Genomic DNA, 20,221 nt, shown 5'->3' on the forward strand with positions numbered 1-20,221 from the left:
CAGCCTGGGCAATTTAGCAAGACTCTGCTGCCTCAGTGTAAAGTATAGAGGGCTGGTGGGATCCTCCCAGGCCTGACAAAAAGCAGAAACCGGAGGTGCTTGGAGTAGTCACTGCTGCGGCCCTGGCAGGCCGCGTACCCCCTCACACAGGACCCTGTGCCTGCAGCGGGGAGAGAAGACTCCGCTCCCCGAGTTTGCTGGGTGGAACTGGAAAAGTGAGCAGGGAGTGACGTTTTGAGCATCTCCAAGGGAACAGGCGTGCAGGGACACTGCTCAGGCAGGGTGCTGCCAGGCTGGTGTGGTGGGGGTGGGGGTGAGGCCCCAGTGTGCCCAGGAGGGGGGGGGACCCAGTCATTACCTGCACAGTCTGACCCTGCTCAGCCTCTGAAATCACAGTTGTATTCTGTGGTGGGTCAGCCTGTTTTCACAACTTAGAACTTGCATGTATTTTCTGTTTTGTTTTGTTGTGTTTTGTTGTGTTGTGTTGAGACAGGGTCTCACTCTGCAGGCTGGCCTCAAACTCGCTTCTGTAGCCCAAGCTGGCCTTGAACTCGTGGAGATCCTCCTGCCTCAGCCTTCTAAGTGCTGGGATTACAGGCGTGCTGTCACCATGCTCAGAGCCTTTTTTTTTTTTTTTTTTTTCTTAAAAAGCAAACCAGTTTACAAGGAAGTCACTAAAGGCTTTTGATATGGACCTCTATCAGAATCATGAGTTGTGATTGCTGTGTTATTTACCAACCCTCATCAAATCCGCATTTCTCTCTTTAGGATAAACCCTAACAGTTCAGCAACGGAGCCTTCAGGCAGCAGGGGGACAGGGGTGTGCCTCTACCTCACGGTGGGCGCTGTCACAACCCCAGAAACCAGCCGCCTCCTGGTCTGATGTAGAGAGAGCACTGATAGCAACTTCAGCAAAGAGGCAAAGGTAGCACTTGGCATTTTTGAAACTCATCCTTTAGATAAAAAATTGAGGCGCCTCATACGCAGTTCACGTGGAGCAAAGGTACTGGTGGGGAGAGAAAGGTCTCTCGGAGAAAGCTCTGTTCCTGAGCGGCCCCGCCGCGCTCACTCGGGTGAGGAGAGCGTGTGTGTCCAAGTGTGCACTTGACTCGGGAGTGGCGAGTGGCCGTGTGCAGGTTGTTTCTGGTGCGGCCCGTCCGTGCTGCTGTGCGTGTCAGCTTTCCGTCTCCGTGACAAATACCAGAGGCGCGGCGACTGCGAGCAGGGAAGGTTTGCTGTGCTCCGTTGCAGACGTCTCAGTTCCAGCTTGTTCCTTGCTTATGCCATGGTGGCGGGGAAGCAGAGGGACAGAGGCAGAGAGAGCCAAAGGCCAGGTCCCAGGGCCCCCTCAAGGACACTCAGTGACCCCACTTTCCCCCGCCGGGCCCCACCTCCCAAGGCCCCACTCACCAAGGCCGGGACTGAGCCTTCACCACACGCCCCTCTGGGGACATTCAGGGCCCAGCCTGTGACCTGTGGAGGGCCGCCTCCTGTGCCCTCTCGTGGTCTTCCCTGCGCTCGCTCCGGGTGTCTCCTCGGAGGACACGCCGGCCCTTAGGGCCTCGTTCGGTCCGCACCACACTTTCCAGGCTCTGTCTCCCAGTTCGGTCATGCTGGGGCACTTCAGCATGGGAATCTGGGGGACACGGTTCAGTGCATAACCAGTGGGGTCCCCTGGCTGCCACAGGAGGCCCCTGCTGCTGGCTCTAGGGTCGCAGGTGGGAGCCGGTGCCTAGGTCCCCCGTCCGGGAGAACCCCAGCAGGGGCAGGGCCCAGGACCCTGGGGCAGGGATGCTCGTGTCCTGGCCTTGAAGAACCAGAGCAGCTGTGGTCTGCTGGCCTGCAGCTCTGAGCCCCGCAGAAGTCAGCTGGTGACTCAGGTGACAGCAATGACAGCAGTGACTTGCTGGGGGGAGGTCGGGGAACGAAAATGCACCCAAAACCAGGGAGAACGCAGAGCCCGGGGTTCCCTAGGACAGGAAGGAGGGGCGGCCCCCAGTGACCCGAGATGGCACTGCTGAGGTTGACTGTGGGGCACGGGGCTCCGTGACTGAGGGGCTGGTTTCCCGCCTTCCTCAGTCGGAAGTGGGTGCCGTTCCCCGGGGCTTTCCTGGGCCTCCACTGCCGACCGCTCTGGGGTCTCCTCTGTTTGTGAAACACACACATCCGTCAGCCACTCAGCAGGCCTGAGGCCCCATGGTGCCCCCGGCCTGGCAGCACCGTGCGGCTCGGCCCTGAGCGCCTGTGTGGGGCGTCCAGCCGGGTGCGGTGCCGGCTCAGGGTCTCCCCTAGACGGGGTGCCTCTGGCCAGCTGAGTCTGCGCTGTGTGGGAAGCCCCATCGTCAGAGGAAATCTAACCCTAAATGTGCTGAGAACGCGGGATGCCGCGCTTCCCGGGCTGGGACTGCGGGGTGACGGACGTGGCTTCCCTTGGCCTGGGGACAGTCGGGGCAGCAGCTCCCCTCCTGCCCCACAAGGAGGCTGTGATTTGGGACCCCGAAAGGGAGCCTGCAGTCACTCCCTCACCCCCCTCCCCCACCCCGCCCCCGTGCCTCCCGCACATGCGCAGAGGAGCCCCCTTCCGCCCGCATGCTGCCCTCCGCCCTCCAGCCTGTCCCCCACCTGTGCCCGGTTTCTCTGCACGGGCGTGGGCGCTCCTGCAAGTGGGCTCTTCTGCAGCCTTTTGGGCCTCAGCCCTGATAGCCTCCTTGGCACAGCCCTCCTGCCCCCTGCTCACAGCCCTCCCGCCATCTGTGAGGGCCGTGCCCAGGGCCCGTGGTGGACGCCAGACACTCACAGCTGACACGGAGGGCAGAGCCGCCTGTACCGGCCCCTCCTGAGAAATCCAGAGTCCGGATGGCACCCCCTCAGAGGGTCCTGGGCAGGAACGGGCCGAGCAGGAGCAGTGGTTAGAAGCCACAGGGCAGGGCCGGGAGTGCAGCTCAGCGGCATAGGCGCCCGCCCGGCAAGTGCAAAGTCCTGAGTTCAATTCCCGGTACTAAAAAAAAAAAAAAAGAAAGAAAGAAATCACAGGGCAGCGCGGTTAGCCGGAGACACGAGACTGAGTAGCTGAGCTCCGGGCACCGCCCGAGGACTGGTGTGGGACTGGGCGTGTGGCTCCTCCCTGCTGCGGTCCTGAGCAGCCGGCCTGGAGGGAGGGGCCGACAGGGGAGGGGTCCTCTGCGCTGAGCAGCAGCTGGGCACACACGTGCACACACTCACTCAGACCCCGCATTAGTCCTCATGTAGTCACACTGACGCACACACACGCACGCAAATCCGTGCTCGCACGTACTCTGCTTCACACTCATACAGCCATTCACGCTTGTACACGTGCACACACACTCATTAGTGCTCACACACTCCCCCCGCCACACTCACACAGTTCTCTCACACTCATTCACATGTGCACCTGCACACTCAGGACACACACACGCGCACACACACTCAGTCTGCTCTGGGTGCCCCGACCTGACCTGGCCTGCAGCGTCTCACCGTGCTGCCCCAGGGATGGGAGATGTGGGCCCCGCGTGGTGGCAGGGACTGTGCCCTGATCACTCCGAAGCTTAGCGCCTGCAGTGGTGCCTGGATGAGGAACGTGCTCAGGAAGTGCTTGAGGCACCAACGGGAATAAGCGAATGCAGGAATGGGGAAATGAATAGGGGAATGGGGGAGGGATAATGGAGGAAGCGAATGAATGGAGGAATGGGGTGGGGAAATGAATGAAGGGTTGGGGAGGTGAATGGGGTGATGCGTGGGGAATGAATGAATGGAGGACTGGGGATGGAATGAATGGGAGAATGAATGACAGGGGAATGAAAGGAGTGATGGGAATGGGGACTGAATGAATGATTGGGGGAATTAATGGGGTGACAGGAATGGGGGAATGAATGAATGAATGGGGAATGGAGGACCACAGGAATGGGGGAATAAAGGGAGAATGAATGAATGGAGGAATGGGGGAGTGCGGAAATGAATGAATAAGGGAAAGGGGGAATAAATGATAGGGGGAGAGAATGGGGTGACAGGAATGGGGGAGTGAGTAAATGGAGGGATGGGGCAATGAATGAGGAATGAATGAATGAATGAATGGGGAGTGAATGGGGTGATGGGAATGAGGGAATGAATGAATGGGAGAATGAATAAATGAATGGGGGTGGGGAATGGAGGATCAGGGGAATGGAGGGATGAATGACTGGGGAATGAATGGGGTGACAGGACTGGGGGAATGACTGGGGAATGAATGAATGACTGGGACTGGGGAATGGAGGACCAGGGGAATGGGGGAATGCCTGGGGAGTGAATGGGGTGATGGGAATGAGGGAATGAATGAATGGGAGAATGACTGGGAGAATGAATGAATGAATGGGGGTGGGGAATGGAGGACCAGGGCAACGAATGACTGACTGGGGAGCGAGTGGGGTGACGGGACCGGGGAATGGATGAGGAGCGGATGGGGAAGGAGCAGTGGGGAACGAGTGCGCAGGACCTGCCGGCTCCATGCAGCCCAGCAGAGGCTTTGAGTGACTGATCAGACAAGGACAGCCGTGTGAGTGGCTGACAGCGTGACCTACAGAACGAAGATGCCTCCCGGTAACCCAGGCCTGCAGACGGGCAAGTTGGGGGTGCTGGGTGAGGGGCTCACCTGCCCCTCACCGGCACTGATTCAGGCTGGAGCCCTTGACCCCCGGAGCCCCAGGACAAAGATGCCATCAGCTAAGGAAGCTGGGTGCAACTAAGCCAGGATGGCAGCTGGATGTCTCTTCAGGGTGACGTGCCTGTCCTGGATGCTACACTGTGGGTGTGACAGCTCCCCCGGAGCATGGACCCTCCTGTGTCCTTTGTGTCAGTTGTGTGTGCTTGGAGCTTGGGAGTGGTGATGGCTGGGTATGTTCTTGAGAAACAGAAATTTAGCAGCAGGAAGTGAGTTCCTAACAGCATCAGTAGCAGAGAAACCCCTTCGGCCAGTGTGCCCCCTTGTCCAGGCGAGTGTAGGCAGCCGGCAGACCAGAGGCTATGTGTCTCTCGGTGTGGGGCTCCAAGCTCTGCCTCCTGCGAGGCCCCGGGACTGGTTTGTGCAGCTTATTTTCAGGTAAATGGGACGGCTGTGGCGTGAGAGTGGGGACAGAGGCTGTGGGGTGCTTGGAGCATCTCAGCTCTGCACCATCTCCAGCCAGGGCAACCTGGTGGTGGCCGGGTCTGTTTGGTGGCTGGAGCCCGGAGATGCTCTGGTGTGGGCTTCTCACTGCTGCCAGGCGGGTCCTGCTTGCGGGGCAGTGGCACCTCACTAGGGCGTCCTTCATCTTGGGTGCCCGAACAGGGAAGCACATGACTGTCAGTGCCTGGCTTGCCCCCATGCTGCTGTGGGCCAGCCGGGCAGGGTCCCAGCAGAGCCCAGAGTGTGGCACCCCTGCGTGGTCCTGGCTCTCGTGGCACGGGGTTGTGTGGCGTTAGGGATGCCACCTCTGCGTCAGCTTCCCTCCGGTGAAACAGGAGCTTCTGCACGTCCTTCCTGGGGGACCTCGAAGAGTGTCTGTGACAGCAGGGAGCACCCCCTTGTGTGAGCTCTGGGAGCAGCGCCAGCCTTCTTCCCACCCCTGGAGCTGGGGCTGCGTTGTCCCGTGGGAAGCTGGAGGGGGCCCCACAGTGCTCCTCACTGCTCCGGCCTCCACCCCTCCTCTGCCCACTCTGCCAGCCCCAGGGAGAATCCTTCCTGCCCCTTCCAGCTGCTGCTGGCTCCCGCAATCCTTGTCTTGTGGCCCCCTGGGTCCTTGGCTCCATTCTGTCCTCTGTGTGTCTGTGACGTCACTCTCTGCCTCTTGTACACAGACTCCTGAATCCAGGAAGTTCTCCCTCGAGACCCTAAACTCAGGGGCAGCCAGGCGTGGTGGCACACACCTGTAATCCCAGCACTCGGTAGGCTGAGGCAGGAGGATCATTGCAAGTTCAAGACTAGCCTGGGCTACAAAGTGAGCTCAAGGCCAGCCTGAACTGCATACTAAGACCCTGTCTCAAATAAATAAATAAATAAATAAACAAACAAACAAACTCAGGGGCACCCACAGGGACCCTTTTGCCAGGCAAGGTCACTGGGGCGTAAGATGTGGGCACCACAGTTTAACCCAGTGGACCATCCCATGAGGGACCCAAAGCACAGGAGGGCAATGGGAAGAAGGTGGCAGGGACCGTGTTGGCTGCTGAAGTCATACGCAAGCAGGGTGAGAGGTGGCACAGGGCCTGCTGCGTGGGCCTTGCAGTGGACGCTTCAGAGAACAGGGCTTTGTTGGGGTCATAGGTTCGGTAAGCAGGCAATCGCCATGATAGAGAACAACGGTGGGGCTGGGGAGATAGCCCAGCGGCACAAGTGCCTGCCTGGCAAGTGCAAGGTCCTGAGTTCCATTTCTAGTACCAAAAAAAAGAGAACAACGATGCCTATGAAAAACTTACTAGATGATTGATTTCTTTCATTTTCCCATGTGAGCTACCTACCCAGCCCTTTTTCCTTTGTACATTTTTTATTTATTTTGAGACAGGGTCTCAGTCACTAAATTGCCCAGACTGGACTTGTATTTGTAATCCTCCTGCCTCAGCCTCCCAGAGTGCTGGGATTGCAGGCCTGTACCACCACATCTAGATTTTCTCTTCTCTTTTTCAAAGTGAAAATTGTTTTATCAATCATAAAATCAGACCCAGGGCTGAGGTTATAGCTCAATAGTCCTATAGAGGTTGTAGCTCAGTACTACTGAGGTTATAGCTCAGCCTAGCACGTGTGAAGCCCCAGGTTTGATCCCCAGCACCGCAAAAAATTGAAAAAGTAAAATCCGACACTGACAAGAACAGTACACTTATTTTAAATTTTCAGACAACCCTGGTTGGGTGTGGTGGCACACGCCTGTAATACCAGAACTCAGAAGCTGAGGCAGGAAAATTCCCAAGAGTTTGAGGCCAGCCTGGGCTACACACAGAGGCCCTATCTCAAAAAACAAGCAAACGAACAAACAAAAAAGAATTGCATGCAATTCAAAAGTAAAAAGCCTAAAGGTCACCCCCAAGTTCCACTCCTGCCAGCCATTTGGGGTCGAGGCTGGCCTCCCTGTGGACGTTTTTCTGGGCGCACAGGAGTGGGGTCCTCTACCTGCCCGCTCACCTGCCCGTCTCTCCCCAGGTGGACCTGGCCTCTCGTGTTTCTCCCTGTTCTGTGTGTGGGGCTTCGCTTGCCCCCAGTTACCCACCCGGCAAACTGAGCGCGTGTGTCTGAAGGTGCGGCGCTGTCTGCTTTGCACGGGGGTGGTTGGCCTGGAGGGCCAGCAGCACCGTTGCTGTCCCCCACCAGCCTGGGGAGCAGCCAGTGCTGCAGCCCCACACCGCAGGGCTCGGCAGCCCCCTCTGCGTCCGAGGGTGCCCTCAGGCCTCCGGGGGTGGCAACCGCAGGTCCCCTCTCCCATCGCCCACCTCCTCTGACGCAGGCCATGTTCGAGCTGGTCACCTCCGAGGCCTCCTACTACAAGAGCCTGAACCTGCTGGTGTCCCACTTCATGGAGAACGAGCGGCTGAAGAAGATCCTGCACCCCTCGGAGGCCCACATCCTCTTCTCCAACGTGCTGGACGTCATGGCCGTCAGTGAGCGGTGAGGCCTGAGGCCGGTGGGGCCGCTGCGGGGCCGCTGCGTGGCTGCACTGGCATGTTTGGGGTGTTGCACTGTAAAATATACTTGCTAAAGACGTACATCAGAGACCTACCACACTCCCAGCAGTCAGCCGGTGGGTGCCCTGGGTACCTTGCAATCTGCTTGGGTGTGCCAGCCAGGGACCCTCCACCGGTGTCTCTGTGCTCCTCATGCTGTCCCCTCCTGGAAGCAGTGACTCCACATGCACCCCGTGGTCCCCTCTGTGCCGGAAGCCCCGGTCTCACTAGCTGCGCACTGGTCTGTCCCACCCAGGGACATGGTCCCGACCCTCACCCAGCCACTGTCTCTGGCAGGTTCCTCCTGGAGCTGGAGCACCGGATGGAGGAGAACATCGTCATCTCTGACGTGTGTGACATTGTGTATCACTACGCGGCAGACCACTTCTCGGTCTACATCACCTACGTCAGCAACCAGACCTACCAGGAGAGGACGTACAAGCAGTTGCTGTGAGTGCCCCGTGTGGGGGCGGTGCCGCCGCTGCCCTTCGTCTCTGCGTGCCCGCTGGGGGTCCCGCTGGGCCACGGAATGGCCAGGGTAGGGACAGTGCAGATCCAGCAGGTTGCAGGGCATTTCGGTGCCAAACCCAATCCAAAAATGGGCATCTGAAGTGAACACACACTTCTCAGATGAAGAAATACAAATGGCGCATGGGCTTCTTGATGGGGCAGCTCATCTCAAGGAACGGAGTGCAAGAGAGCAAGAACTGTAAGAAAGCACGCTTCTTGTGGAAGCTGTAGTTGTTAATTTTTTCTCAATTTTTATTATGTTTTTCATCACATCACCTCCATCATATTCTCTTCAGTGGAAGAGAGTAAATAAGCCTATGCCATGTGCAGAGGGTGGGGATTTTACAAGGTCATGAATGCAAGGGGCAGGGGGATCACTGGGATCATCTTAGTGGCTGCTGACCGCAGAGACCAATGAGAAATTATACCTGTCGCCCTTCCGTTGCTGAGACAAAATCCTGGAGATGCGCAGCTTAAAGGAGGGCTGTGTGTTGGCTCACAGGTTCCAAGGTCCGCTCCCTTTGTGCCAGTGCTAAGGTGGAGACGTTATGGTGGAAGGACAAGCGAGAAGAAAGCTTTTCACTGCATAACACCAGGAAACGGAGCAAAAGAGTCAGAGAGGAAGTGGGTGGGGGCCAGACAGTCCCCACATTCACGCCCCTGTGGTCCCCTCCCTGTGATGAGGCTCCACCTCCTGTTTCCGTCATCTCCCGGCGGTGCCGTGAAATTCCGATCTCATCAGTGCAGTAATCCATTGATAAAGTTAGAGCTGTCGATCCAGCTGGCCCCCGAGAGAGTCTGTTGCAGACCCGTGGTGTCGGCTTGGGTACCGGGAGCTCAGGGATGAGTGAGGCCAGGGCGCCCAGGGCCAGGCAGTTGGGGCAGGGGGTTTGAACTTGCAACGGGCAAGGTCTGGGTGGGAAGGAGGCTCTCTGAAGTTACCCAGCAATGCTCTTGAGTTTATCGCCACTCTGCTTTCAAACCCAGGCCTTGAAGTCTCTGTTGACAGGATATTTTTCAGTCAACTTGCCTCTTTGAATTCTTTGCATGAATGCTCCCACCCTAAGTGGCTGGGGTCGGCGGGGAGCTCTCTAGCTCTGCCTGGAGCGGCAGAGGCATTTCCAGCGGGAACTGTCCCAGTCAGACGGAAGGGTCTCCAGTTCAGGAGCCTCTGTTGGGAAGGAAGAACAGGATCATATCCAAGCCACACAGGCAGGTCGCTGGCCTCTGTCCATCCCAGAAACAGACGCAGGGTCAGGCTCTACAGGACAGTTATTGGTGGGAAGTGGCTCCTGTCCCCGCCTGGTGCCAGGTCTTAGGTGGCCGTCCTGGGGACACTCTTTTCTGCTAAGAGCAGAAAACCTGTCCTTAAAGATAAGGCGGCCACAGTTTCATGGGGCTGGCCCTGCAGGCAGATTGCAGAGCAACTGGGGTGACCTGAGGGTTCCTCAGCATCTGAACGCGGAGCTTCCTGGGCTTTTCTGTCCAACCACGTGGCTCAGTGTGGATGTTTGAGAGTCTGAGTACCCAGACACAGGTGTTTTACGTATGTATTTGGGAATTGGAATTTGAGAGAATTATGTGCTGCTTTTGAGATCAAACACTGGGAAGAGGGCCGGAGATAGAGCTCAGCGGCATAAGTGCCTGCCTGGCAAGCTCAAGGTCCTGAGTTCGATTCCCGGTACCAAAAAAACCAATCAACCAAACAAAAGAAAAAACAAACATTGGGAAGACGAGTCCCACAAAGTAGGTGCTTGTACAGGTGTGATGAAGTAAGGCAAACATTTAAATTTTTAAAAATATATTACAATAAAAGGCACACTGCCAACAATCTCCCTCAGAATACCCCCCCATATTTTGAACATACTTACCCATTGTTCTTGCCGCTGTTTTTTATTAGCGCGTGTTTGCAGGACGCAATGATTCATTTATCACGGAGAGCGGGTGCGCGACACAGCACACCGCTGCCCCGCCTCGCTGCCCCTTCCAACTTTGGTACCCTTCCCGTCTGCAAAAGCTCTATTTTCATCATCTTTTTTTCCCTTCTTCTTTTTTATCCCCTTTCCCTCCATCTTGCCACCCTCTGCAGCAGCTCTGGAAGTCCTCTTCATGAGTGTCTTTAGTGGCGCTGTTGCGGCTGCCTGGATGTCCTGAACTGACTCCAAACGTTCGCCTTTCGCGGTCATTTTGACTTCGGAGAGGAGCGAGGAGTCGCGTGGTGCCTGATCCAGTGAATGAGCGGGATGAGGACACGGAGTCGTGTTTTTATGGTCCTGCCCTTCCACTGGCTGGGACTCAGCAGCAGCACCCAGTGTAGTTTTGAACACATCTCGTAAAGACACTCAGGAAAGAGGACTTCCATAACTGCTTCAGAAAGTGGCAAGAATGGTGGGATGTGTCCAACGCAACAGGGAGGATTTTGAGGGGATTCGTGGCAGTGTATCTTCTACTGTAATCATTTTAAAAAATTAAACATTCACCATACACTTGGATCCCTACTAAGGGCAGTGCTCAAGAATCCCAGGTGAACCCTTCACCATGCCTGTGAGCACAGAGCACCTGGCCAAGCTGCTGCAGGCAGGCCACGGCTGTCCCTGTCACGTGGGCCTGGCCCTGTGGCTCAGCTCCTGAGCCCTGTCGGCACCAGCTCCTTGCCCCTGGCAGGTGTGGTGCGCCGTGGGTTTACCTTGCCGTGCTGCCCTGTGGCACGAAGTCACCTAAGTGTGCGTCTCGTACAGGCTTGGCCACACAAGGAATTCTTGCCCTCCCACAGGCGCATGTTCTGCTAAGGCTCCCGGTGGGCATGCGAAGCCCCTATTGTTCTTTGATGGGTGCCTGAGCAGCTTTCTTTTCCATGAAAAAAAAGCGAGAGACGGAGGGAAGGAAGGTGCCACGTTTCCTGTGCCCGTGGGCTGCCTCCTTGGGGGGATCTTGACGGATGGAAGCGCTTGTGGTCGGAGCCTGGCCTGAGACCCACTGCTGCACGTCTGTGTCCCCAGCCAGGAGAAGGCAGCTTTCCGGGAGCTGATTGCGCAGCTGGAGCTCGACCCCAAGTGCAAGGGCCTGCCCTTCTCCTCCTTCCTCATCCTCCCCTTCCAGAGGATCACCCGCCTCAAGCTGCTGGTCCAGGTACAGCCTAACCCTCTGCACGCACCGCCTCTTCCCTTCTGTCATCTGTGGTCGCTGTCCGGGCTGGTGGCTTTCCAGGAAATCCACTTGTTCAGCAAATGCCAGTTAAGCACCTACTGGGTCCCAAGCACTTCCTCAGCAGGGAGCCGCATTCCAGCAGGACAGACCGATACCTGGGGCAATAAATGGGGCACCCCAGTAAGGGGCGACTCTGGCCACTGTCAGTGCAATGGTTGGGAAAGACAGGACAGTTCAGGGGAGACTTGCCTTGGGAGGAGCTGGCCAGGTGAGCACATGGAGGAAGAGCAGTCTGGGGAAAGGGAACTGGGTATGCAAAGACCCTGGGGCAGCCAGGTGCACAGACAGGCTCCCAGCAGGGAGCTCGGGGAACACTGCTGGGTGTGTGTGAGGCGGTGCAGGCAGAGGGGCTTGAGCCATGGGGAATCGGAGCTCAGGTCAAAGGGAGAGGTCAGGGTTCAAGTTCCGGCATCTGTGGTGCTCAGGAGAAGGGCCACTGGGGAAGGAGCGGGGCTGGGCCACACCTGGAGGAGACGGCCTGGGCTGGGTGCGAGGTGCAGCGTCCCGGGGTAGACAGACGGGCGTCCTGAGGGGCTCCTGCCTTGCCCTGGGGCCACCAGGGAGGACCATCTGGTCACGTCCTGAGTTGCAGGAAGCCACTGGCACCAGGCGGAAAGGGACTCTTGCCGGGCTCTGACAGGGTGACCTGGGAGTCGCAGCCAGGGAGGTCGCAGGTCAGGCAGCTGGACACACCAAGAGGAGACTGATGGGGCAAGTGTGGACCTAGCCAGAGGACCCATGTGTCCTCCTCAGAGGCCACCAGAGGGGCCTCGTCGGGCAGGATTTTAATGCCAGCAAGGAGAGTCGGAGCCTGCACCGTGTGGGTCAGTGGGCACAGATTTGGGAGCAGAGGACCGACAGCCGCAGGGTTAGTGATGGCCATGCATGGCAAGGAGGGGCGGGGAGGCCTCGGTGTGGCCCATGGGCCCTGGCTTGGCTGGGCAGAGGAAGCCAGGTAACCTTGGAAAAGAGCAGCTGGGTGGCGTCAAGGCCCTGCCACATGCCACACGTGGCAGCTGGGAGGACGGGACAGGGCTCGGCTGCGCTCAGGCCTTCTGCTGAGACAAAGCAGGTCAGAGTCCACTGGCTCGGTGAGGACAGCGGGGCGGAAACCGCACGCGGGGCCAAAGTCCGGACTTACTCCGCTAATTGAAGAAAACCGAACAATTAGAGAAAAGGCCTGTTTCCTGTTAGGGACAAAGTTAACGAAGCCTTAGGACAGTGGTGGCCTGGCTTCTAGTGAGAGCCTCAGAAGAAAGGCAGGGACCCTCCCCCAAGCATGAAGTCCCCGTGGGACAGAACAGAGATGGCGTCAGCCTATTAATCCCCTCGGGGCTGTGGGCTCACATACTGTGTGTGTGTGTGGGGGGGGGTAGCCCGAGGGTGGCAGGGAGGGCAGGGGCCATGCCCAGAAGTAACCTGCCTGTCCTGGCTCAGAACATCCTGAAGAGGGTGGAGGAGCGGTCGGAGCGTGAGTGCACCGCCCTGGACGCCCACAGGGAGCTGGAGATGGTGAGTGGCTGCCCCCCGGGTGTCCTTGTGCGATGGCACCGTGCAGTTTAAGACTTGCTTCTGCAGTCAGGAAAAGGCGTGGGCGTAGTGAGCTCAAGGCCAGCCTGAACTGCATAGTGAGACCCTGTCTCAGACAAAAAAAGTCGTGGGCGGGAAGCCTGCTGATGTGTTTCAAGCAGAGCCTCCGCCGCCCAGACGCCGTGATCCTTTGCTCTGTGCGGATGATGGCTTGGGCGGCCTCCGCGCCCCCAGCCAGAGCCTCCCTGTGCGCTGTCCCCCATCAGTCGGTATCCATCCAGCCCCACTGGGCAGCAGCTGCCGTGCTGGGCCATAGAAGGCCTTCAAGTGGGTGCTGTGGGCTGTGAGGGCCCCACGTGGCCCCGAGGGGTCTCCCTGTGGCCACCCCAGGGCCAGGCCCTGTTCTGTACTTGGAGTTCTTTGCTCATTTCCTCTGGCTGGGGGGAACCCAGGACCTTCACACTGAGGTACATCCTCAACCATTTTTAAAATTTTTTTATTGCTAAGTTGCCTGAGCTAGGCTTGCGCTTGACATCCTCCTGCCTCAGCCTCCCACTTGTTGGGATTATAGGCGTACGCCACCACACCCACCTTCCTTTTTCTTTTAATGAAAGGTACGCTCTGTTTCTCATAGCTTACTTTTTCAAAATAAATATTTTTTCTACTTTATAAAAGTAACTGATGCTTGAAACAAGAAAATTCAAAAAATGCTCGTAAGCAAAAAGGCGGTAATAGAGATGCCAGGCTGTCCCACACCTACAGCTGAGAGGCTGCCTCCTGCCTTCCAGATGGATGTCTGCACACGCCGCACACGCTGGCGTTCTTTGCAAAAAGAGACTGTGGTTCCCAAGCCCCAGGCTTTGCTCTCCTGCTCAGCACACACACAGTTAACTGAGCTTTTCCGCGCTCATAGCACTCAGCTGCACAGATGCACCATAGCTACCTGTACCTCAGTCCCCTCTTACGAGGGGCACATGTAGTTCAGTGACGGTCTCATTCTACACGGCTCTGCATAGAACACACCCTAGTGCCTGCCTCTGACATCGCGCTCGATGTCCAGGACCACCGCGTGTGGCTCTGTGTGGTGCGGGGCTCTGTCCTGCGTGACCAGTGCCATGCCTGGTCACAGGGGTGTCCGGGGACCCTCAGGTGACCTGGCCCATTGTGCCCTCCTCCTCCTCGTTGCAGGTGGTAAAAGCGTGCAATGAGGGTGTCAGGAAGATGAGCCGCACGGAGCAAATGATCAGCATTCAGAAGAAGATGGAGTTTAAGATCAAGGTGAGGGCCGGGGATATAGCTCAGCAGCATAAGCACTTGCCTGGCAAGCCTGAGGTCATGAGTTCAATTCCTAGTACCAAAGGAAAAAAAAAAAAAAAAGATCAAGGTGAGCCTGACCCAAGCCATTGTCCCCGCCCCCAGGCAGCGACACCCCACCCGCTCCTGCAAGGATCCCCCTACCTGGCCTGCTGCCTGACAGTCAGCGGGTGCCCTGGCTGGATCCCACTCTGGGCTACTGGCTGTGACCTTGAGCAGAGTATAGTGATGGACCATGCAGGGATCACATGTAGTGTGGAATACATGCACACACACACACACACACCCGACGCACACAGGCACACATCTGTGTACCACGCCCAGGCACGAGTCCCTGCGCAGACTCAGAGCTGCTGTCTCCCTGTGTCGGACCCAGGCGGGCGGCAGGGTAGGCGAGAGCCTCACAGCTGCCGGGAGGCACCCCTGGGCCGGGAGCAGAGGAGCGCCATGGCGACGCCGGCCTCCTTCCCCCCAGTCGGTCCCCATCATCTCGCACTCCCGCTGGCTGCTGAAGCAGGGCGAGCTGCAGCAGATGTCGGGCCCCAAGACCTCCCGCACGCTGCGCACCAAGAAACTCTTCCGGGAAATTTACCTCTTCCTCTTCAACGACCTGCTGGTGATCTGCCGGCAGATCCCGGGGTGAGCGGCGAGGGGGGCTGTCCTGCGGGGCAGGGCCGTGTGGCCAGGGCTCCCCTGGACCGACACCCTGTCCCACCACCGCGGTTCCCAGGGACAAGTACCAGGTGTTCGACTCGGCCCCGCGGGGCCTGCTGCGAGTGGAGGAGCTGGAGGACCAGGGCCAGACGCTGGCCAACGTGTTCATCCTACGGCTGCTGGAGAACGCAGACGACCGGGAGGCCACCTACATGCTGAAGGCGTCCTCTCAGTGAGTGCCGGCCAGGGCCCGCCAGGAGGCACCTAGGACACCTCTTGGAAGCCTCAGGGGAGCAGGGCTCGGGCGTACCCGACCCCACACAGTGCCCATCCTGCCGCCGGGCCCTGCGGACTTGTGCCGGGCTGTTAGTGTCGGGCTGTGGGCGGGCAGACGGCACGGTCCTGCGTGCTGTGGCCAAGTGTGTGCCTGTGTCCCGACGTGCCCGTGGGGGGGTTCGGACGGAGGGTGTGTCCCTGTTCCCGGATGGGACATTAAAACCTGGGGGCCAACGGACGCCTTCCCCGCCCCCTCATTTGCTGTGTGACTGCCGTCCACCTCTGCCCCTCTCTGAGGATAAATGGGAGAGGCATTGTGAGCCTCAGGGCCCAGCACTCCCTTGTGGGCACCTCCTCCCTCTCCTCTGTCCCTTGCCACCCCCAGTCCCCGCCTGCCCTGTCCTCCCCTGCCAGGGCCTGCACTGAGGCAAGGGTGGACATCAATCTTTCCCATCTTTGCACGGCGGAGAAAGCACAGCTTCAGTGGAGCTGCTCCAAACGCGCTTTTGGAGTTAATTTGTAGGCCCCACCTGACCCTGGGCTCTGGGCCCAGCTGTCCCTAGTGCAGCCTTGGGCTGGGCCACGGGTGGCCACCACCTCCCACCGGGGTGGTTTTGCCCTTGGTCTGCGGTGGGCCATGTCCTCTTCCCTGTGCCAGGAGTGAGATGAAGCGTTGGATGACCTCACTAGCCCCCAACAGGAGGACCAAGTTTGTTTCCTTCACGTCCCGGCTGCTGGGTAAGTCCCCGCCGAGGTGGCTTCAGGCCTCAGCTTCAGCAGCACCTCGTGGTGCTGGGGGAAGTTCCCGCCAAGCTCAGCCCCTCACCAGGAGTGCTGGCTCCCAGCGTGGCCAAGATGGGATGGTTACTGCAGAGAGTGGACACACCTGGGCCTAAAGCAACAGCTCTTAGCAGGACGCTGGGAGGAACTGGGAACCCCACCTGGAGGGTGCTTCCGGGGAACCAGCTGTCTGGAGAGCATACACAATCCCAGGGCACACGAGCCTGCTGCCACCCTTTGTCCTGAGCCCCACAGCGGTCCCAGCGCTGAGCGCCAGCGCCCTTGCCGTCAGAGCTGAGAGCAGCCTGCAGTTGGGAGTCCCCTTCCCTGCTGCCTCCCCAGCTCCCCGGGGGCTTGGAAGCCGGCCCTCCCCTCCGCGAGAGGAACCGTTTGTTGGCTACTGGGGAGCCCGTGTCCCATCCCTGGCAGCTGCTCCAAGCCGTCCTGGGCTGGCTCAGGTGTGGGTCAGGGCAGGGGACCCCATGCTGGGGACGCACCACGCCCTCCCTCTTGCCCGCAGACTGCCCCCAGGTGCAGTGCGTGCACCCGTACGTGGCCCAGCAGCCGGACGAACTGACGCTGGAGCTGGCAGACATCCTGAACATCCTGGAGAAGACAGAAGACGGTGAGGCCCCGGACTGCAGTGAGCCCCTCCGCTGCCTGGTGCCGCTGGTGGCTAAGTACCCACTGCTTCCTCTGGCGCTCAGACACCACTGTGCCGTCCCTCAGCCTGTCCGGGCAAGGCCTGGCCTCAGCCTCCTACCACAGTGCGGGAGCAGCCCTGCACCCCCCTGCAGCACGCTGACCCCAATGCCATTTGGGCGGCGAGGGCCCGGGAAGCCCCCGAACACGGACTCAGGGCCCCGGGGGGGCTAAGAAGCGCCCCATTCCCACCAGCCCTGCAGACGGGGCGTTGATGAGGGATCTAACCCCGTCCTCCTGGCGCCTTTCCACATGCACATTTCCTGGTGCACCAAATCCTCTCTCTGCCCAGCTCCTCTTCCCCAGGCCCTGGCCTCTACCTCATCCCCAAAGTCCTGGGCTCCTCCCCGCTCCCCAGGGCACACAGCCTGACACCCTCCCGGGTGACCTGTCCAGGACACGGTGTGGGCCCCCACACAGGGGACGCACCACAGGCCCAGGCCCTGGCAAAGGTCTCTGGGGCGGGAAGACGGGAAAGCAGGGAGAAGGTGGGGCACTCCAGGTGTCACCAGCTCTTGGCTGGCCTCTGCAGGGGGAGATCTGGGAGGTGCTGCCCAGCGAGAGACGGTCCTGCAGCTCAGCAGGACGATCAAGTGGCCGGCCAGCACCACCACAGCCCTCGGATGCACTGGCCTTAGGGGGGGCCCCTGGCGGCTCCTGGCCTTGGTGGGGTTACTGAGGTTTCCGTGAGGAGATGCAGAGCCCGCGGGGACCTGCGCAGCAGTACCCACAGCTCGCAGGCCTCCCCAGCTCCCAGCAATGCAGTTCCCCCAACTCTGCCCCACGCACAGACAGGAGCCTGGCTGGGTGGAGCTGACCCCCAGGCCTCAGGCCCACAGGGCGCCTGACTGCCACTCTCCCTCCCAGGGTGGATCTTCGGGGAGCGTCTGCATGACCAGGAGAGAGGCTGGTTCCCCAGCTGCACAACCGAGGAGATCCTGAACCCCAAAATCCGCTCCCAGAACCTCAAGGAGTGCTTCCGTGTGCACAAGATGGACGACCCTCAGCGCAGCCAGAATAAGGACCGGAGGAAGCTGGGCAGCCGGAATCGGCAATGACCTCCGTCTCGGGCACCAGCCTGGTGCGAGGATGTGGGCAGGGGAGCAGGCTGGTGGGGACCCTGACAGACGCAGAGGGCTCTTGGGCTCTTGGGAAGGACAGGCCAGGGCGCCGCAGGCAGCCTTGGTGGCCAGGTGCATGTCCCGCCCCTGCCCACGCAGTGAGTGCCCGCCCGAGGGTCCCAGCCCTCGCTGGCACTGATGTACAGGCTGGAAACAGTGCCTGCCTGACCATCCGCAGAGGAGGAGGGCCAGGCGGTGTTACACCACCGCCCCCCTCATCTCTTGGGGGCCTCCTCGGACTGGCGGCGGCCTAGAGCCAGGTGATCCTGGCAGGGTCAGGCGGAAAGTGACGGCTGTCGTGATCCCCCGCACTGCACGCGTCCTTCCCTACCAGGCACCCAGAGGGCCAACCTTGCCTGACAGCTTCCGGAGTGGCCCTCCGTCTCCGGCTGCCGGGAGGAGCCCGGCCACCTCCGTCCCCCTCCAGCACCTCGGCCACCCCAGCTGCACAGCTGCCCGCGCCTCGCAGGCCCAGGAGGGCTTGGCTGAGCACCCGCTCCGGCTTCTCCGCGGCCAGCATAACTTGTGTTTTCTGGCCCCTTGGGGAGCCCAGGGGTCTTACGGAATGAATTGGTCACTGCATCCTGTACAGTTACGGTTCCAAGAAAAGCAAATACCATTTCCGGCTGCATTAAAGAAGCATCACATACCGAGTCAGGGTGGCAGGTCTGTTCTTTATTGCCCTGATGTGCACAGCGGTGAGGTGCTTGGTGCTGGGCCGGGAGGGAGCCCTGGTGGGAGGGGACCCAGGGACAGCACCAAGGAGAGGCTATGTCCGGGGAAGGAGAGAGCTGGGATCAGGCCGGGGGGGAACTGTGGGGCGGCTCCACAGAGAGAGGGCCATGTGCGGGTGCTGGGGAGGCCTTCAGGCCGTGGGAAGTACAGCGGGTCCCCAGGGGATGTGACCGCGGGCCTGGGGCTGAGCGGGGCCTGCACTCTCTTGGCTTTCAGTGGCACAGCTCCTCCCAGGCCCAGCCATTGCACCCCCACAGCAGTCCCTCCGGGGAGCCCCAAACTCGGCCAGGGCTCGCTCTCTTTCACACCCAGGCCAGTCTGGGAGAAACAGCCAGGGCACCTGCAGCATCTTCCACAGCCACTGCAGGCCCCTGGCATCCTCCTGGCGTCCTCTGCACATCGTGGGTCAGCTGAGGGGGGCCCCGGCCCATGAATGAAGAGGTCCCGGCTTGGCATCCCGGGCCCCAAAAGTGGGGAGGAGCCAGGATTAGGACTGGCAGTGGCCCAGGCGCTGGGCTCAGCTCTCTGAAGCTGGCTACTCAAGGTTATGTGAAGAAATTTCAACGGCGTTTTGTAACCAAGGTTTAAGCCATGATGTGTTTGGGGGAGACTGCTACAGTGGGGGCAGTCTTAAAAAAAAAAGCAAGAAACCGGGCGTGGTAGCATATGCCTGTATCCCAGCATTAAAGAGGCTGAAGCAGGAGGATGGCAAGTTCTGTGCAATTGGGGGCTACCATAGCAAAACTCCCTTCTCCAAAAATAAAAGGGGGAAGAGGAGCGAAGACCTTTCCCCTATGCATCCTCACCCAGGAACCCTCCTGTTGCAATAAACCTTCCCCAAGGGGTTGCAGAAGTTCACAGCCGCACCTCCAGGACGGCCACCAGGAAACCCCTCCCGCCAGGCCGAAGAGCGCGGGCCAGGGCAGGTCAGCGCACCAGGGCGACCTACGGGAGGAGCAGGTGGACGGCCGGCCCCTCTTCCCTCCGCAGAAGCTCCCAGGTGCGGCGCACAGCCGCGTGGGAAAGGCGTCTCCCGCCCACCCCAGCGCAGCCCGCAGCCGGGAGAAAGGCGGCTCAACCCAACCAGGGGGTCGGGGGAGGGGACAAGAAAATCGCGTGGGCTTCGCCCCTCGCCTCATGCCATCCCTGCGTCTCCCGGGAGTACAGAGGTCCTCGGGGCGGGCCGAGTGGAGGGTCTGCGGCTCTCCGAGCAGGCAGGGTCCCTCAGAGCCAAAGGACACCCCTAAAAAGTAACCCGGTGCCGCACACAGGGCTGCGGCCCTCGCTTCCCTCCTGAGCCCTTGTCCGCACCGGGCACGAGGGTGCGCGGAGAGGCGGGGAGGACAGGATCGGCCGAGACGCAGACGGAGGAGCGAGCACGCGCACCGCGTGGGCCGCTCTCGTGCACGCGCGTTCCCCTGAGCACGTGGCCCAGCGCGCGTGCCTCGCTCCGCGAGCCCCGCCCCGCCCGCTCGCGCATGCGCGGACACAGGCGCACGAGGGTGGGTGCCGCAGAGTGGCGCGCCAGCCTGCGCGGCTCCTTTATTTGATTCACGAGGCGGAAAACTTTCGCAGCGCGACGACCACGAGCGCCAGCACCACGCAGGTGGCCAGCAGGGCAGCGATGACGATGGCCGCGATGGCGCCCGGCCCCAGCGCGCCTGCGGAGAACGGGGACGGGTCACGCCCGGCACGCCCGGCCCAGCCCG

At 60.0% G+C, this 20,221-nt stretch overlaps 2 protein-coding genes across 3 annotated transcripts in view; one reads left to right on the top strand and one right to left on the bottom strand.

The window, feature by feature from the left end:
* Window positions 1-18,431, top strand: part of Ngef (neuronal guanine nucleotide exchange factor) — a 103,214-nt gene extending 84,783 nt beyond the window's left edge. Inside the window, exons 6-16 of one of the 2 annotated variants that reach the window (XM_005395362.2) lie at window positions 7,467-7,627; window positions 7,981-8,133; window positions 11,193-11,322; window positions 12,838-12,912; window positions 14,119-14,208; window positions 14,720-14,883; window positions 14,975-15,130; window positions 15,833-15,912; window positions 16,475-16,579; window positions 17,524-17,737; window positions 18,112-18,431. In XM_005395362.2, coding sequence (XP_005395419.1) covers window positions 7,467-7,627; window positions 7,981-8,133; window positions 11,193-11,322; window positions 12,838-12,912; window positions 14,119-14,208; window positions 14,720-14,883; window positions 14,975-15,130; window positions 15,833-15,912; window positions 16,475-16,579; window positions 17,524-17,714 — 1,305 coding nt within the window. In that variant the 3' untranslated portion in view covers window positions 17,715-17,737; window positions 18,112-18,431. Of the gene's footprint in view, window positions 1-7,466; window positions 7,628-7,980; window positions 8,134-11,192; window positions 11,323-12,837; window positions 12,913-14,118; window positions 14,209-14,719; window positions 14,884-14,974; window positions 15,131-15,832; window positions 15,913-16,474; window positions 16,580-17,523 lie in introns of both variants that reach the window. The other variant, XM_013519899.1, reaches the window with a different exon arrangement.
* A 1,584-nt stretch (window positions 18,432-20,015) lies between these two features.
* The window catches only part of LOC102012921 (chromosome unknown open reading frame, human C2orf82), a gene marked incomplete in the record, with an annotated part of 4,982 nt that continues 4,776 nt past the window's right edge, over window positions 20,016-20,221 (bottom strand). The window contains 1 exon segment of the mRNA XM_013519900.1: window positions 20,016-20,173. Coding sequence (XP_013375354.1) covers window positions 20,064-20,173 — 110 coding nt within the window.

The sequence above is a fragment of the Chinchilla lanigera genome, unplaced genomic scaffold (assembly GCF_000276665.1).
Source record: "Chinchilla lanigera isolate Chin_1 unplaced genomic scaffold, ChiLan1.0 scaffold00052, whole genome shotgun sequence".
In the NCBI taxonomy this organism is placed as follows: Eukaryota; Metazoa; Chordata; class Mammalia; order Rodentia; family Chinchillidae; genus Chinchilla; species Chinchilla lanigera.